The sequence below is a fragment of the Podarcis filfolensis genome (genome assembly GCF_964270895.1).
Source record: "Podarcis filfolensis genome assembly, chromosome: 6".
Classification (NCBI taxonomy): domain Eukaryota; kingdom Metazoa; phylum Chordata; class Lepidosauria; order Squamata; family Lacertidae; genus Podarcis; species Podarcis filfolensis.
In genome coordinates this window covers 91,432,536-91,452,057 of record NC_139609.1, presented here as the reverse complement: position 1 = coordinate 91,452,057, position 19,522 = coordinate 91,432,536, and the positions used below count along the sequence as shown (strand labels likewise).

General features: G+C 44.1%; 2 protein-coding genes across 3 annotated transcripts in view; both read right to left on the bottom strand.

Moving 5' to 3' along the window:
* Window positions 1–19,522, bottom strand: part of LOC310764625 (DEP domain-containing mTOR-interacting protein-like) — a 36,825-nt gene that overhangs the window by 16,779 nt on the left and 524 nt on the right. For both annotated transcript variants that reach the window (XM_083618935.1, XM_083618936.1), the window contains exon 2: window positions 6,754–6,932. In XM_083618935.1, the coding sequence (XP_083475061.1) occupies window positions 6,754–6,932 (179 nt within the window). The remainder of the gene's footprint in view (window positions 1–6,753; window positions 6,933–19,522) is intronic.
* The window catches only part of LOC310764693 (uncharacterized protein), an 88,599-nt gene continuing 82,250 nt past the window's right edge, over window positions 13,174–19,522 (bottom strand). Inside the window, exon 2 of the mRNA XM_083619100.1 lies at window positions 13,174–13,396. The gene's annotated coding sequence lies outside the window, so the exon portion shown is untranslated. The remainder of the gene's footprint in view (window positions 13,397–19,522) is intronic.

Below are 19,522 nucleotides of genomic sequence, written 5' to 3'. Positions count from 1 at the left end.
TCAAATTGAGTATTTAGATTAATTCTCTTGGAGACTTCCGGGTCAGCGCCATCGGCAATGGCGGAATTCCTCTGACTCAGAGGAACCCGCTCCGCGAAAATCGGGTCTTGCCGCGGCGGCGAAGGCGGAGACCCTTTAAAAATCCCAGGCAGAGGAAGCCTGGGAACGTGCGATTTGGCTGACACCAGGAGCGCCTCCCCTACTCGCAGGGAAACCCCTTTTTTGGGGATCCGAAGCGACGTGGGGTGAGCAGCGCGGTGTCTTGAATCGACCGCTATTCTTACGGAGTGAAGCCGCACAGCCGTTGCCGGAGAGCGCTGACTTTTTCCTGTGGACAATTGGACTCTAAACAAGTACCCGTGAGTAGAACGGAAAATTGGATTAAGAAACACTTTAATTTGGCATTGAAGCTGGAAGGTCTAAACAGGAAGTCTGCCTCCCGCTTTTTGTATATAGACTGAAGCAAAAATTGTGCAAGCCAAAGTCTGGAGAGTTGTATATAAAGATCTAAATTTCCCTCATTTTTAACCATCAAAACCCCTCTTGGAAGCAGGGGAAAAGAGGGGGAATTTGGATTGTTTAAGCCTGCGGAGAGAGGATAAAGAAAGATAAATTTCCACCGTCTCAAACCTGGGAACGGGGTGTCAGAGACAGAAACCTTTGGGGAAGCCCATCAACTGTGAATGGAATGTTTTTCGACAGATAGTTAAAGAAGAGAAACAAATTGATTCCAAAGTTACCTTTTGCACTTAAAAGAAACGAAATTTGAAAAATGAAAGTAACTTTTTTTTTGCTGGACTTGCCTTCAAAAGATGGATACAAATGGAAATTGTTCCCTCTAGAGGGAGCTTGTTAAATTGTTGCTGGAGTCGGTCTGGGGATTTCACAGCTGTGAAGATTAGGATCGTGAGACCAGACTCTGACCTTGAACAAAAATGGATATAGAAGAAGTTTTGGTGCTTGCTTTTTGCAAGACAAACGCTTTGCTGGAGCAGATGCATGAGAAGATGAATCTGATGACTGTTGCAATTCAAAATTTTGGACAAACATTGAATTCTTATATAGAATCCACTCAGGACCCAACCCAGGAACCTGTTTTGACAGGGCAAGTGCAAATGCAGAAGACAATGGAGGAGGTTGCTGTTGAACCTCAAGCAACACAAATGGATAGAACCGAGGTTCTGCAGGAGCATAAGCCACTGTTTTTGAAGATTGAACCTGGAGTGGGTCAGGGGGGGTCTGGAGTTGTGGGGGTCCTTAATTTTGGAGGGACTTTGAAACATGCATTTAAATATTTTCTGGACTACCCGGTTGACTGTGGGGAATGGGACTGTGGGGAATGGGCTGATCTGATGAGGGGAGAGGGAGATATTTTTGGGTTGGAGTTTCCCCGAGACCTACTCCTCAATGAGAAAGGAAAGAAATTAAGAAAGAGACTAATAAAAGACAAGGCAAAGGGCTGGTATAAACAAGAAGAAGAACTGCAGAAGGGACATGGAAAAGACTTAAGAGCCTCGGACATAAGGCTACCAGGTTGATGGACTAGATGGAAAAGACAGTAAGGTCTGACATAACCCGGGACCAGGAAGAAGGGACGTTGGATGAAGATTGGAAGAAAGTTTTAAAAATTTATTTTGGGAATTAGGGTAAAATCTATTTTGGGAATTAGGAAAAATGGTGGAATGAAATTATTTGGCTTTAGCAGAAATGATATTAGGAGATATGTACAAATTAGTATTAAGTTCTAGGATTTAAGGTATTTTATCGTAAGATAAGGTTAAAATAAATTAAGGTAAATTGAATGATAGAATATTCTGAAGGATGAAAAGGATTTGTTGAGTTAATTGATAGGCTAGACTGTTAAGATAAATTATCCAATAAAAATTGAGAAAGATGGAAAGAATTTGCTGAAACAAATAATTAAATTAGAATACAAAAAGGGAGGTGTGAGGAGGTCGATGAAACAAGTAAATGAAAGACAAAGAGATGGAATATTGGATGTGTGTTTCATTTTTTCTCTTTTTATTGTTATTGCTGTATTTTTCTTTCTATTTTTACTTTTTTTCTTTTTCTATCTATTTTTTTTAATATATATTGTAATGTATATGTTGTTAACTTTTTTGCTGTTTGTTTTTTGTTTCTCTTTTTTTGTAATATTTAAACTCTTAATAAATGTTATTTTTTTTAAAAAAAAATAGATTAATTCTCTTGCAGGGAGTGGGAATTGATGATGTGTGGCCACATTTCTACCGGGAAACAATGATTATGATCAAGCTCATTCCATTAAGATGATTACTGCCCCTTACTTACAGGCAGACTCAAAAGAAAATGACTCTGCCTGGCCAATCAAAATGACACAACTCAAGAAAAGCCCTTGTGAGCTAAGGAAAGGAAAGTCAAACACAGCAAAAAACGACAGCCTACCATTGCACATTTTGCAGGGGATTATCATGGTGTGATGACGTCACCGATAAGCAGGCCAAAAGGTTCTGTTTCTTGACAACGTTCTTTTATTTAATTAAAAGTCTTGGGATTCTTTTGAAACTGCCCGCAGGCTGTGAAAAATTAATAGCAGCTTGCAGGGAGGGGATTCAGATTTGAATGTTAATAATTAACCCAGAACTAATTGCAACTGCAATATAGCACCACAGCAAAGTTTAATTTAATTCAAGGTATGAAAGTCTTTCCCCCAGGCAGCAGACGGTAATGAGCAGAATGTTTGCCTTGCTATATAATAATTCAGGCAGAGTCAAAATGTTACTCCTTTGGTTGATAGAGTCTCCCATATCAAAGCTCTTATCTTACTATTGACCCAAATGAGGGCACAACATCTTCAAACTAGCGTCAATTAGAGAAGCCACGGATTTCTGTGATTTTCCATTCTGATTATGAAACCCACACATTTTCCTGTTGCTGACAGGGTTCCCAAATAGACGGTGGCCAGATGTGCAATTAAGCCAATTGCGCAGACCATGCTTATTCAGATTCAGACCTGCATCATAATGCTCACAGCAATTTTGATGCTTTTGAATTGGAAATGTGATGGGCAATGAATCCTTTTCTATAAATAAATAGGCATGTGATACGCAGCTACGATTTGGATCTGCATTGCAGAAAACATTGTATATGCCTCTCTGTTCAAGTCCTTGAATTTTGGGGTGCAGGAGTTAAGCAAACGGGGCGTTAATGAAACCCACAAGCCTCAACTCTCCACCCCACTCCCCCAGACGGAGTCACACCATGGTCTCTCTGTAGCGCCGCTATAAAAACAGTAGCTAAGGGGGCAATCGTGAAAGGGAAGCGGACCAGGCTCCCTTTGACCCGGCTGGAATTCAAGCAACTGCATCCGTTGCCCAACATGCAAGATAATCCACAGAAAGGAAGATTTTGCACATCTCTAGCCAGCACCAGCAATCAGCTCATATGTGCGGTGCTTCGAGACACATTCTGATCCACAGGCAAGCAAAGATGCTTTGAAATGTGAGGCCTGTGTCAAGCATACTTGACACATTTCGCATTTAAGTCAGGCCCAGCTCACTAGCTTGTAGAACCTGGCTAGTTTGATCAAATCAAAGCTCTTTGTAACACCTCAGCTCCCCACCAAGTAAATTAAGAAGACCTTTGCTAAGTCGGAGCTGCGAGGTAGTCCTAGGCAGGGCCGGATTTAGGTATGACGAGGCTCTGCTTTTTCTTAAGATATCCCTATTTACACTGGAGAAATGTTGGAAGAAATGGAGTTAAGCGAAATCCTGAACCAAGGAGATAAGAAACAACGCAACCTTTAGAAGACATCTGAAGGCAGCCCTGTGTATGGAAGCTTTTTAATTTTTTATTATGTTATCATTTATGTTGGAAGCCGCCCTGAGTGGCTGGGGCAACCCAGTCAGATGGGTGGGGTATAAATAATAAAATTATGCTGATGATGGAATAGGATGTCCCTGTTTTCACTAGAGAAATGTTGGAGGGTATGCTGAAGCACGTGCCCTGTTTTTTTTCCCCTAAGCTCAATTTATTTGTTTTTCTGAGGGTCCATCAATGTTGCCCTCAATCTCTGCAGGATGGAATTTCAGGTGGGCACATACATGCCACGTTAATGTGGAAATTCCCCAACCTGGCATCCCAGATTGGCATGAAGTTCTCCTTTCCCTGCCCCCCCCCCCATCCAAGGTTCCCTGTGCAAGTCAAAACTTGTACCAAGGCTCGCCTCAGACTTTCTGCAAAAATCACACCGGCAGCCTCGGTATATTTTGACTGTTGACAACTCCAGGCTGCAAGCGAGACAGACACAGACTCGAGCCTTGTGTAGCCATGCCAGAGGAATGATGCCCAGAGGGGGCTTTGCCAGATAAACCTGAAAGGGGAACATTCATCCAGCAGCAGAGTCCCCGCAATGCCTCACGTGAACACCACCCTCTTCTCAATGGCAGGCTTCATCAGGGTGGACTTTGCTGGAGAACCCAAGCCACACCCCTTCTGTCAAGAATGCCGAGCCGCTCTTGGGCAAAGTTCTACCATGAAAATGAAAATGAAAAAGCCTTCGTGTATTCATGCCCCGCGTTCCATCCTTGGTTCATAGCTTACTCCCTTAACTGCTAGAAGACACCAGTTTGCATAGGTGCCAACTCCCTGGGGCCCCCGTGCCCATGCACCCACAAATTTCCCTATGGAGGAGCCAGGCATCCACAAATTTTGGTGCCAACTTGGCTTCACGACTGTGAGTGCCAGGGGCCGTGGGTGCCCTGCAGTGTGCATGGCCCTGGCACAGAAATTTGTGGGTGCCCGGCCCCTTCATGGGGAAATTTGTGGGTGCTTGGGCACCCAGGAAGTTGGCACCTAGGGCCATGGCCATGCATGCTGTGTGGCACCCACGGTTGTGGGGCCAAGCTGGCATTCCTGCCAGCTTGCTACAGTACGCAGTAATAGATCATCAGCTTATACTGCTGCTGCATCTCTCTCTGTCTTTTATACATAGCAATAATGAGCAAAGCAATTAAGACGGAGGCCTTCGGAGCTGAAGGTTAGATTACTCTTTCTGCTGGAAATTGTATTGTACATAGCAGCCCTTGAATTTAAAGCTATGAATACTCTGGAACCCAAGCTAATGCATGCTCCAGCATTCCTCTGTAACCTTCTACTGCACTTTGCTTATCAGGGACTAGTCACTAGTCAATGTGCTATGCTTTGTGACAATGCATCTGTTAGGAGAATCCATGTGGCAGCATGTTTAGATTGCTGTTGTAGTATAAACACTGACAACTGGGAAACACTGGCCTGCGAGTGCTCCACTTGGAGAACAGCCTTTACCAAAGGTGTCATGGGTTTTGAAGACGCTCGAACTCAGGACGAAAGGGAGGAACATGCTAAGAGGAAGGCACGCTTGGCAAACCCTCACCGTGATCAACTCCCGCCCAGAAACCTATGTCGCCACTGTGGAAGGACGTGTGGATCCAGAATTGGCCTCCACAGTCACTTACAGACTCACTGTTAAGACAGTGTTTATGGAAGACAATCTTACTTGGCTACGATAGAAGAAGAAAAAGAAGAAGAAGAAGAAGAAGAAGAAGAGGAGGAGGAGGAGGAGGAGGAGGAGGAGGAGGAGGAGGAGGAGATTGCCAGTAGGGGAGACCTAATCTCAAATTCCTACTCGTGCAGTTTGCTGAGTTACCATGGATAAGTGTGTACTAGCACTCAACCAACCATTCTACACAGTCATTGTGATGATGGGCATATCTAGCTCATAGTCCAAGTAGATCCACTGAAATCAGTCACGATGACTAAATTGTCTCCACCACTTTCAATGGGTCTGCTCCAAGTATGAAGTCAGCTAGATACTTCCCCATGAGAGAAAGTGGGAGAGCTGTGGAGGCCACCACCATCTTATTGGAGGAAGATAATTGCTGAGATGTCCTTGAATCCTCCTCCAAAATGTGTGTGCTCAAAGACCCACCATCCTGGAAGCCAGCAAAGCAGAATCAGCAAAGGAAAGGCTCTCTTGAAGCAATAATCTGTGATCCAAAGGCCAAACCTATTTGGTCCAAACAATTAGAAAGCCACCGTTCTTCCACTTAAACAGTGGCTTTCTAATTGTTTGGACTGAAGAGGCTTTTGGATCACAGATTATTGGTTCTAGAGAGCCTTTCAGTGGCAGGTTCCCAAATGGACTTAAAGTTTGTTTAAAGAGTTAACTTGGGCCAGGAATATTACCGTATTTTTTCCGCTACAAGACGCACCTGACCATAAGACGCACCTAGTTTTTAGAGGGGGAATGCAAGAAAAAAATATTCTTTAAAGGGAGCGCTGAGCAGAGCCTGTATGCATCCCAGGCTCTGCTCAGCGCTCCCTTTCACTGACGGGCTGCCCTTCTCCCTCCTCAGGGAAAAGCTGCCACATGCTCCACGCGGCTCGTGAAAGGGTGCGCAGCTCTTGCGGGCTTTTCCGGGAGGTGGGGGAAGGGACAGAGGGGCTAAGCCAGAACAGCAAGAGGGAGCACTGCGCAGCGATCCCTCTCACTGTTCTGGCTTCTGGGATAGCTGTGCAGCCTGCATTCGCTCCATAAGACGCACACACATTTCCCCTTACTTTTTAGGAGGGAAAAAAGTGCGTCTTATAGAGCGAAAAATACGGTAATTCATTTCCACAAGATCTCTGATCCTCAGGTGCAGCTGTTTCAAGGCACCAAATTGAACAGCCACAGGGGAGTGTGCACATGCACTTGAGAAGAGAAGTGGAATCAGAACTGAGAAATGCACAAACCGTGATGGATAATATAATGGTCCATGAGCTTTTGCATCAGCCGGATGCCTGTTTCTCGGTCTGGTGCTTCTTTGTGGTCAATCAACCAATCGGTGAGCTCCTTGGCCACAAAGCAATTGGGGTAGGTGCGGAGGTGGTAGCGCCTGTCCTTAATAAGCTTGCCATCGTGGAGTCGAAGCCTGGAAGGGAAACAGAAAACAGGTCAAGAGCTGGATATGGAGAAATGTAAGCTCCTTTGCTTAGTCAGGAATAATCAGATGTGCAAATATAAGATGGGGACACCTGGCTTGACAGCAGGACATATGAAAAGGATCTAGGAGTCTTAGTAGACCACAAACTTAACATGAGTCAACAGTGTGATGCAACAGCAAACAAAAGCCAATGCTATTCTAGGCTGCATCAACAGACGTATAGTGTCCACATGAAGGGAAGTAATAATGCCACTCTATTCTGCCTTGGTCAGCCAACACCTTGAATACTGTGCCCAGTTTGGGGCATCACAATTTAAGGATACTGACAAGCTGGAACATGTGCAGAGGAGGGCAACCTAGGGGATCAAAGATCTGGAAACCAAGCCTTATGAAGAACAGTGGAGGGAATTGGGTTTTGCCTGGAGAAGACAGATGTGTGATAGCCACCTTCAGATATCTAAAGGGCTGTCACATGGAAGAGGGAGCAAGCTTGTTGTCTGCTGAGCCAGAGGGCAGGAACCAAATCAATGGATCCCAATCACAAGAAAGGTGATTCTGATTAAACATTAGGAAGAACTTTCTGATGGTAGGAGCTGTTTGATGGTGGACTGGACTGCTTCAGAAGGTGGTGGGTTTTTAACCCACTGGAGAGTTTTTAAACAGAGGTGGGATGGTGCCAGGCTTCAGGGAATCGACTTCCTCTTCCCTTTTGCAGTAGATAAGCAGAACAAAGAGAAAGGAGTCTTAGAACCTTAACGACCACAGCGAAAGAACAAAGAATCCATTTCCTAGGAATGAAGTTGCTCCCAATTAAGGTTTTCACCCACTTCCTCCCTAGTCACCCACGTTTCTACCACGTCTTGCAACCTGATCTCGTAACCACTGTGCTTTCTTTGCTGTCACCTTATCTGCTCTTCTTGACCTTGGGCTGAGCAGATGAATGCTTTCCAGAGACAGTGAGTCTTAACTCTCTCTCCCCCAGTGCTTCTTCTCCATCCAGTATTTCCCAGCTTCTGCCTTCTGAACCATGTCCCTCTGCAAACCATCGTTCCAAATCTATACTGTCCTGCTCCTGGGAAGATTCAGGAGGAGGCTCCCACCATTCCTCCTCAGTACAGCCCTCCTCAGCAGAGTCCCTGACAGATGGCCAGCTGTCTTGGATTCTTTAGCTGAGATTCCTTCACTGCAGGGGGTTGGACTAGATGACCCTCGGAGCCCATTCCAACTCTCCAATGCCAGGATTCTACGGTGGAAGTTGGAATATGACGTTTCTGCACTTGAAATCTGAGCGGCAATGTCCTTTTGCTAGCTGCTGTGTTAACCCTGGTGGAAACACGTCTGACAGGTCTTTGTTATGATCCCCTCTCCGGGACTCAATTAGTTCTGGCAATCACTAGTGTTGACGGAGGCTTCATATCAAGGTCAACTGTGCAGAAAAAAACTATTTTGGCGGTTTCCAAAGGCCGTTCCCCTCCTCCTAACACTTTTCTTGACATTCATCACTGCACTAAACGTTCCTTCCTGACTTGCACCACTTGCTCAAGGCCTACCCGGTTCTTACCGCCGTTTATTTACTGAGTTTATTTAGAACACTGACAGATCGCTTTGCCAGTAAATGTTCTCAGACTGATGTACAAAGGCAACAGGAGGAAGACATCGCAAGGAAATCAAACGCTCACAATTATAGCGCGGTTTTAAAAAACAGCCGTAAGCCAAGCAGAACCTCAGAGCAGCTCAGAAGACTGAATGACAGAAGAACAACAGGTTTTAACTCTCCCTTCTGAGGATGAGAAAGGGGTCACACATCTCCCCATAAAAGGCTTTTCCAAAGCTCTGGGGGTGGAACTGAAAGCTCATGCTCCTTACAGAGGCCAACCTGTTACAAATTACAAGGAAAGAGATCCCAATTAAACATTAGGAAGAAGAAGCATTTGGCAGTGGAATAGGCTACGACAGAAGATGGCAGAATCGCCTTCATGGGAGGTTTTTAAATAATAATAATGATAATATTTTTTTATTTATACCCCGCCCTTCCCGGTTCAGAAAACCATGCTCAGGGCGGCTAACAATAAGACACTTCATTGATGCAACAAAAAACAGCATAAAATACAGTATAAAATGTGAATAACAATAAATTCAGAATTCAAAAATCAACTTAGGGGGGAAATCCATCCAATAAACATTAGATGATCACCAGGGCTAGCTGGCTAAATTAGTCCTATTTGGGCCAGCAAGGAGACCAGGGGAGAATTAGCTGTGGGATCCCAGAGTGGGCAATCTTCATAAAAAGGGAAGTGGGAAGGAAGGGGAATAAAAGATCAGGCTAAGTTCAAATTGAAGGCCAGGCGGAATAGCTCTGTCTTACAGGCCCTGCGGAAGGAAGTTAAATCCTGCAGGGCCCTGGTCTCATGGGACAGAGCATTCCACCAGGTGGGAGCCATCACTGAGAAGGCCCTGGCCCTGGTGGAGGATAATCTGACTTCCTTAGGGCCCGGGACCTCTAAACTATGATTATTCATGGACCTTAAGGTCCTCTGCGGGACATACCAGGAGAGGCGGTCCCGTAAATACGAGGGCCCTAAGCCACAAATACAGGTTGTATCCAAATTCAGGTTGGATGGCACTCTGTTATGGATGCTTTAGTTGAGAGTCCTGTGTTGCGGAGGGTTGGACTAGATGACCCTCAGGGTCCCTTCCAACTATACAGTTCTATTGCTCCCCATCTCAAAATCAAATCAAATCCTTCTTGTAACCCAGATCTGTCCCAAGCCTTAAACTCTTCATTTTCCCCGATGAGTTTTTGAAAACTTGCCACACTTATGTGACATTTTGAGTAGTTCTCCACTACCTAGCTGTGGATTTTGGAGGGTTTTTTCTTTTCTTTTTACACATTGCTCCTTTTGCTTTATTGAATCCATCTGCCAGTTGCCAACGCCTTCTTTGCCCTGCTGCAATCCAGTACGTTTTCCAGGCTTGACGCAAGTCCTCAGCTTCAAAAGCACCTCTAAACACATCAGAGCCAAATTTACCTCTCTCTGCATGTGTTTATGAAGCCATGACCATGGGGAAGGGGGCACAGAAGTGGAATCTATTAGATACGTCTCGCAGAGCCTCTCAAAACCCCGGAACCTAGATTAAAATAGCGTAGGCAATGGCGTAACGTTGTCAAGGTCACTAGGAGAACAGAACTACCCTTGACAATCTTATTCACAGGCAAAGTCTCAGTGCATTAAGCAAATATCACAAGATATCCGATACCAGAAAAACAGCCCGTAGTGCTCTTTCAAATATTGTTTTTGTTTAAACAAAGGAAGACTGTGCACCCAGCAAAACACCGCTGTGCTCTCAGAGCAAAGTGTGAGGACAAGTTATTCCTGACAACTCTCTGGGCCTTCACTCCATTTCCAGGCCTCATGTTCATGGTTCACTGTCTGTGTGTGCACACATGCTTGCACATTTGCACATAGGCCCCATCTCCACTTCATATTTAAAGCAGTATCATACCACTTCTTGGGAGAAAAGCGATGACAAACCTAGACAGTGTCTTAAAAAGTAGAGACATCACCTTGCCGACAAAGGTCCGTATCGTTTTTGAATGTCTTATGTAGATTTTTTCAATTCCGTTGTTCTGTACGGGACAATGACAATAAAGATTATCGTATCGTGTCATAAAGCTATGGCTTTCCCGGTAGTGATGTATGGAAGTGAGAGCTGGACCACAAAGAAGGCTGACTGCCGAAGAATTGTTGCTTTTGATTATGGTGCTGGAGGAGACACTTGAGAGTCCCATGGACAGCAAGAAGATCAAACCTATCCATTCTTAAGGAAATCAGCCCTGAGTGCTCACTGGAAGGACAGATCCTGAAACTGAGGCTCCAATACTTTGGTCACCTCATGAGAAGAGAAGACTCCCTAAAAAAGACCCTGATGTTGGGAAAGATGGAGGACACAAGGAGAAGGGGACGACAGAGGACGAGATGGTTGGACAGTGTTCTCAAAGCTACCAGCATGAGTTTGACCAAACTGCAGGAGGCAGTGGAAGACAGGAGTGCCTGGCGTGCTCTGGTCCATGGGGTCACGAAGAGTCGGACACGACTAAACAACAACCACCACCACTTTAAACAGTCATGGCTTCCCAAGAAGAATCCTGGGAGGTGTAGTTTGTTAAGGGTGCTGAGATTTTATTGGGGGCAACAGGAAAGCTCCTCCCCACATCACTGATCACATGGTGGGGCGCGCACACACTATCTGAATGGCAATGTCCAACAACTTTCGAAGGCGCAGCCCCCTTGAATATTATATTGCAAGTCCCTAGGAGTCAGATCCCATGATTCCCATCACAGAGCCAAAATTCCCAGAGTTCCCTGGGAAGAGGGATTGATTGCTAAAACATCTATCAGTTATCCCTCTCCAACATCAGAGAGGCCGATCTGAGTGGCTTCTCAGTCAGTATAGCCTGAGACTCTTAATCTCTGGGTCGTTGGGCAAAAGATTCCGGCATTGCAAGGGGCTGGACTAGATGACCCTCGGCTCCCTTCCAACACTACAATTCCATGATGCTATAATCACACATACCCCTGCCACAACAGAAATCTGATGTCACGGCCCAGCCAAAGTTGATAATTAACTGTTGGTGTTCTCTGCTAGCCCTTATATGAGTGTTTAACCTTAATCATGTGATTAAGGTATTCAGCTGAAAATCTCCATTTTGAAAGGGAGTTGCCTTGGTTTTTTTGTTCCCAGGAGGTCAGAGAAAGATGTGATAATGATGCCTCTCTAGGAGTGCAAGGCCTTAGGCTGGGTGCAGGCTTATGCAAGCTATGGGAGAGACTGAGTTTGCTGTGATGGCAACTACGCTATAAATTTTAAAAAAAAGAACCTATGCTTGAATATGCATAAGCTTTATACAATTATTCGAATGTATCATTGATTGTTTTTGTATCTGTTTTGAAGTGGTTCTGGTTAGCAAAACTTCGAAACAAATTTATGGGTCTGGACAATTTTTATTCCAAAAGGAATCAGCTTTTATGCATCCAGTTGCTTCAAGCTGTGCAATATTCATACCTGCAATAGGTCTTTGGGTTGTGAAGTTTCTACCAACCTGTTTCATTTCCATTTTTATTAGCTTTATTGTAGTTTTGCATCTTTTTTTGTTTTTTGTTTTAAATATGGAACGCTTCATGAATTTGCGTGTCATCCTTGCGCAGGGGCCATGCTATTCTTCTCTGTATTGTTCCAATTTTAGTATATGTGCTGCCGAAGCGAGCACGTTTTGCATCTTTGTGTTGTACAGTGCCTTGGCGTATTTTCATGAAACTGCAGGTTTATTTAAATAAATAAAACAAAAGCCCAAGTGAAAGCAATATGCACATGTATTTTGTCTGCACATCCAGGACTTGGGAAACCCATGCCAACTGGAGGCTCCCTGGTTGCATAGACTAGAGATGCCGGCAAGTTTTTCCCAAGCAAAGCTCAGATAAGAACTGCAGGAGCTGCTTCACCCTCAAAGCAGTTTGCAAAATTACTGTTATTATTTATTACATCTATATACCACCCTTCAGCCAAAGATCTCAGGGCAGATCACAGCATAAAAATGCAAAATAAAAATACGTAATAAAAACAAGAGCAAAAACAAAACAATAACCCCCCCCCCAAAAAAAATCACATTTAAAAGGGCATAGAATGTTAATCAGTCAAAGAGCTGGTTGAAGAGGAACGTTTTCAACTGGTCCCTAAAGATGTATAACAACAACAACAACAATTTATATGCGGTAGTGAAAGCAGCCTTGCATTTGATTGCCCGGACAGCATCAACAGCACAAATCAGCATGAGTATGTAATAAAATAGTAGGTCTGGAGGGGCCGGAGCACGATTTCTGTTCTCATCCTGAAGCAAAGTTCTTAACCCAAGGTACAATTTCTGGGTTAGCGGAGTCTGTAACCTGAAGCGTATGAAACCTGAAGCGTATGTAACCCGAGGTACAGTGGACGCTTGGGTCGCGAACGTGATCCATGCGGGAGGCACGTTTGCAACCCGCAGCATTCGCAACCCGCAGTGCTGTGTCTGCGGACACACGGGTTGCGCAACCACCTAAACCCGGAAGTAACTCGTTCCGGTACTTCCAGGTTTCGGCGGGTCCGTAACCCGAAGAAACGCAACCTGAAGCATCTGTACCCTTTTTTCATTTCCTTCCCTTGTTCCTACAAAATCTTCCTCCTTAACTACAGTGGTACCTCAGGTTAAGTACTTCATTTGTTCCGGAGGTCCGTACTTAACCTGCAACTGTTCTTAACCTGAAGCACCACTTTAGCTAATGGGGCCTCCTGCTGCTGCCGCCGCGCCGCCGGAGCACGATTTCTGTTCTCATCCTGAAGCAAAGTTCTTAACCTGAAGCACTATTTCTGGGTTAGCGGAGTCTGTAACCTGAAGCATATGTAACCTGAAGGTACCACTGTACTTAAAAAGAAAGAACATCAAGCTGAAAGCAGTCTGCAGGATTTTATGTTGTGTGCAGCACTTAGGTTTCCAGTGGCTCTGTAAACAGTAAATATCATTATTCACCAGAAGAGAGTCTATTCTTATATTTGCTTCCCAATAAAAGCACATGGAATGTGATCTTTCCAAATCCTTTCCCTGCCAACAGCTGGCTTGAGCCAAACCTGGTAAAGGCGAGTTTTACATGGGCTGCTTTTGACCCCAACCCAGCGCACTCCCTCCCGCCACCTGCCGCAAAATTATAGACCAGGACAATCTTCCTCCATTCTACGGCAGAAGGCGGTCATCATGGCCTGCGTTCACCTTGCCTGCACCTACAAACACTGCCGTCCTGAAATGCCCTCTATGGTTCAGAAAACCCACAAGCATTCTTCACACTCGACAGCTTCTGGAATTCCAGCCATGATTTCTGTTTGAGGGACCTGGTTCATGGAACGTTTTTCAGTTGGCAAGGGTTGCCGTCCATCGGGGGCCTGCTCAAAAGAGGCTTTTGCAAAACAATTCTAGCATTGAAGCAGGGCTGCCATATGTCTGGTTTTCCCGGACATCACTGGGATTCCAAAGGTGTCGTTGACGTCCAGAGGGAATTTCCAAAAGGTGGCGCTTTGTTCTGGATCTTAGAGAAGTGAATCGAAAAATTGTGGGGGCTTTTTTTTGGGGGGGGAGCTCAACAACTTTTGGGGTGTCCTGGTTTTTACTTTTTGAAATATGGCAACCCTACATTGAAATAAATTACCAGGCTTCTAGCCCTTATGAGCATAGCATTACAGTGGTACCTCGGGTTAAGTACTTAATTCGTTCCGGAGGTCTGTTCTTAACCTGAAACTGTTCTTAACCTGAAGCACCACTTTAGCTAATGGGGCCTCCTGCTGCTGCCGCACCGCCAGAGCACAATTTCTGTTCTCATCCTGAAGCAAAGTTCTTAACCTGAAGCACTATTTCTGGGTTAGTGGAGTGTGTAACCTGAAGCGTATGTAACCCGAGGTACCACTGTATGTGTATTTTGATAATTTTGTATTTTATTTTGAAAAAAATAATAATCATAAATAAATAAAAATAAACATGTCCACCCCACCACCAAGACCATTCCATAGGAACTATCCAAGCTCCCAAAATTTCAGCACCTCTTGCGCTGGTTTGACCAGCGTTGTATTTATAAACCTGCAGATAGTGCCTGTAGAAGTGCTATTAGGAAGGAGAAAAACTTCTTTTCCACGCTACATATAATCTTAAACCTCTCCTCTTGCTCACCTTTTTTCTAAATATCCCCAAATTTTGCCACCTTTCTTCTCAATCCCCTTAATCAGTTTTGTGCCCCTTTTCCGAGCCTGTTCCCTTTCTACAATGCCCTTTCTATGGTGATGCTGCCAAAAAAAAAAAAAAAACCCTAAGTATTCCAAGGGCAGTTGCACCAAATGTTACTCTAATGGAAGTCTTATTTTCAGCTCCTTTCCTAATGATCCCTAGCATGCAATTCATATTTTTCACAGTTGCCGCACAGCGGGTCAACATCTTCATCATCAAGTTTGTTGCTGTTGCTGGTATCTGTCTTGTCTCAAGGGACAATGGAGTGTGTCTCCAGGGGTGAAGCTAAACTGCTGTGTTAGGGAGCCAGAATCTAGTACTAAAAGAGTATTAGAATTGATTCAGGAATTTGGTCAAGTGGCAGGATTTAAATGGAACAAGTTAAAGACTAAGGTTCTTGAAAAAAAATTAACACCGATTGAGAAAGAGAGGTTTCAGAAGGAGACGGGTTTAACACTGGTAAAGAAAGTAAAATACCTGGGGGTTAACATGACCGCTAAAAACTTAAATTTATTTAAAGATAACTACGAGAAATGTTGGTCAGAAGTGAAAAAGGATCTTGAAATATGGTCAAATTTGAAGCTTTCCTTGTTTGGTCGAATTGCTGTTATAAAGATGAATGTATTGCCAAGAATGTTATTTTTATTTCAATCATTGCAAATTTTGGACAAAATGGACTGTTTCAAGAAGTGGCAGAGAGATGTTTCTAGATTTGTCTGGCAGGGCAAGAAGCCCAGAATAAAATTTAAAATATTAACTGATGTAAAATATAGAGGTGGATTTGCCCTGCCAGACCTTAAACTCTATTATGAATCAGCAGCATTCTGCTGGTTGAAAGAATGGCTGCTTCTTGAGAACACAGACATTTTGGATTTAGAAGGTTTCAATAACGTTTTTGGGTGGCATGCATATCTGTGGTATGACAAGGTTAAAGCACACAAAGCATTTAAAAACCATATTGTCAGAAGAGCATTGTTTAATGTCTGGACAAGATATAAAGATTTACTTGAAAATAAAACCCCAAGGTGGCTATCACCGATGGAAGTGAAGGCTCAGAAAAAGCTCAATATGGAGGCCAAATGGCCAAAATATTGGGAGATTTTGGAACAGGAGGGTGACAAACTGAAATTGCAGAGTTTTGAGAAACTAAAAGATAAAGTGCGAGATTGGCTTCATTATTATCAAATAAGGGAGGCTACAACTTGGACAAAAAAATTGGTTTCCAGGTGGAAAAATCAAAATTGGAAACAGAACTGTTAGATCCCAAAACTAAGATATTATCAAGAATGTATAACTTGCTGTTGAGAAGGAACACTCAGGATGAAACGGTTAAATCTGCTATGATAAAATGGGCACAAGATGTTGGACATAACATAATGTTTGCTGACTGGGAACAGTTGTGGACCACAGGTATGAAATTCACGGCATGTAATGCCTTAAGAGAGAATATTATGAAAATGATATACAGGTGGTACATGACACCAGTCAAGCTTGCAAAAATATATCATTTGCCCGATAATAAGTGTTGGAAATGTAAAGAAAATGAAGTTACATTCTTTCACCTTTGGTGGACGTGCCCAAGGATTAAGGCTTTCTGGGAGATGATCTATAATGAAATGAAAAAGGTATTTAAATATACCTTCCTGAAGAAACCAGAGGCCTTTCTCCTGGGCATGGTCGGCCAATTGGTGCCAAAGAAAGACAGAACTTTCTTTATGTATGCAACAACAGCAGCAAGAATTCTCATCGCAAAGTATTGGAAGACACAAGATCTACCCACCTTGGAAGAATGGCAGATGAAAGTGATAGACTATATGGAACTGGCGGAAATGACTGGCAGAATTCGAGACCAGGGAGAAGAGTTGGTGGAAGAAGATTGGAAGAAGTTTAAAGACTATCTGCAGAAACATTGTAAAATTAATGAATGCTAAAATGATGCTGGATTGAAATGAAGTGGCTTTAGCAATAAGGTTAAAAAGAATATGTAAAAATGGACTGATAATTAGATGAAAATAAAAAGTTATAATATGTTAAGACATAGATTTAAGATAAAAACAAAGAGGGAAAGGATTTGCTGAATTAACTATGTGAATTTGAATACAAAAAAGGGAGGTGTGAGGAGGTCAGGAAACAAGTAATTGAAATATAAGATATGAAAAGATTGATCTGTTTTTAATTGTTTTTTATTTTTTCATGTATTTTGTATTTTTCTTTGTCTTTTTTTTATTTTTCTCTTCTTATTCTGTAACTTTCTTTTGTCTGTAAAATTTTAATAAATATCTTTTAAAAAAAACTGCTGTGTTAGCAGCACCAAAGCGACCTTCCATAGTGTGCAAGCCTAGGGTGTATGGAGGTCCTGGGGTACCCAGACGACAAGACCCTCCTCTTGACTTCGCTGGTGTGGTCCAAAGGAAAGCAGAGCAAGACGTTTGGCACCAGCTTGGTTGCAGGAGTTGCCGGAAGGAAGCATACAAGGCACCATCCAAACATCTTAGGGACTCGGCTCAGGATTGGTTTAGAGTTTGCTCCGTATCCTATGCCTCTGTCAAAGATATCCCACAAGGCAGCATAGGTTCAAGACCAGAGTTTTCCTCCTCCTAGATGGGCTACCTTACCAGGTTGATGGAGGATAGGACTTGAACCAATGGCTTTAAGCTACAAGATTCCAGCTAAACATTAGGAAGCACTTTCTGACGGCAAGAGCTGCTCTATAGCAGCATGGTCTCCTTCAGAAGGTGGTGGACTCTCCTTCAATGGAGGTTTTTAAGCAGAGGCTTGATGGCCACCTCCCAAAGACTCTTTAGCTGTGATTCTTGCATTGCAGGTAGGTGGCCTAGATGACCCTTGGGTGCCATCCAATTCTTACAGTTCTATGATGATGATGATAATAAATTAAGTCAAGTAACCTTTATTGGGAGGGACGTGGGTGGCGCTGTGGGTTAAACCACAGAGCCTAGGACTTGCCGATCAGAAGGCCGGCGGTTCAAATCCCCGCGAAGGTGTGAGCTCCCATTGCTCAGTCCCTGCTCCTGCCAACCTAGCAGTTCAAAAGCACGTCCAAGTGCAAGTAGATAAATAGGTACCGCTCCAGCAGGAATGTAAATGGCAATTCCGTGCACTGCTCTGGTTTGCCAGAAGTGGCTTAGTCATGCTGGCCGCATGGCCTGGAAGCTGTACGCCGGCTCCCTTGGCCAATAAAGCGAGATGAGCACCGCAACCCCAGAGTCGGTGACAACTGGACCTAATGGTCAGGGGTCCCTTTACCTTTACTTTAACCTTTATTGGCATCACATAGGAACATTCAGAATACATTTAAAATAGATAGATTTATGCTGGCTAAGCATTTGCTTTTCAGCAGACAAAGAGACCTTAACTCAGTGAAGTTTTGTCGGACTCCTTCCCTTCCCCAGGGCTACAACTGTTTTGTACAAAGATACGGCAACTCGGGCTTTCAGAGGATCTCCTGGGTGCTGTGGCTCTCCCAGTCGCCAAGACCATGTTAAAAACTAGACTGTGGGACATAGATCAGCAGGAACTAATCTCAGCTGTGGGGAAAAAATGCTCCCCTCTTTATTTTCGACTCTCTGGGGTGCAGGAATTTAATCTTAATTATTTACAATTTTGTTTAACCCGTAAGAAAGAAGGGCCTTTTCTCTGGCTAGGTTCTATTCTAATCCTTCTAACCTCCTTTCGGGTAGGTTTGCAGGTTTGGCAGAAGGAGATAGGATCTGCCCATGCGATGCCCACCTGGTGGAAACTCTAGCTTAACTGTAAAATATATGATGATCTCTGCCAACAATTTCTAGACCATCTATGTATTCCAACATGGAAACAAGAGACGGAAGTTATGCACTTCTTATTACAGGGGAGAGACCAGGAGCTCACCAAGACAGTAGCTAAGTTCCTCTGCAGTGGTACCTCGGGTTACATACACTTCAGGTTACATACGCTTCAGGTTACAGACTCCGGGTTAAGAACTTTGCTTCAGGATGAGAACAGAAATTGTGCTCCAGCGGCGCGGCAGCAGCAGGAGGCCCCATTAGCTAAAGTGGTGCTTCAGGTTAAGAACAGTTTCAGGTTAAAAATGGACCTCCGGAACGAATTAAGTACTTAACCCGAGGTACCACTGTATTTGATCTTTTGTCGCCAAAGTATGCTACAGGATCCTGCCCTTGCTGGAAACCCTCAGAGATGAGGCGGATTGCTCACCCTTTCTGGCCTTCGGCGGGTGACTGCGGCATGATGATAATAGATCAGGGACCACCTCGCATTTAGTCAGTGTAATCACCTTGCAGAAACATCACCTTGCCAATAAAGATCTGTATAGTTAAAGCTATGGTTTTCCCAGTAGTGATGTATGGAAGTGAGAGCTGGACCGTAAAGAAGGCTGATCGCCGAAGAATTGATGCTTTTGAATTATGGTGCTGGGGGAGAATCTTGAAAGTCCCATGGACTGCAAGAAGATCAAACCTATCTATTCTGAAGGAAATCAGCCCTGAGTGCTCACTGGAAGGACAGATCCTGAAGCTGAGGCTCCAGTACTTTGGCCACCTCATGAGAAGAGAAGACTCCTTGGAAGAGACCCTGATGTTGGGAAAGATGGAGGGCTCAAGGAGAAGGGGACGGCAGAGGACGAGATGGTTGGACAGTGTTCTCAAAGCTACCAGCATAAGTTTGACCAAACTGCGGGAGGCAGTGGAAGACAGGAGTGCCTGGTGTGCTCTGGTCCATGGGGTCACGAAGAATCGGACATGACTAAACAACTAAACAACAACAA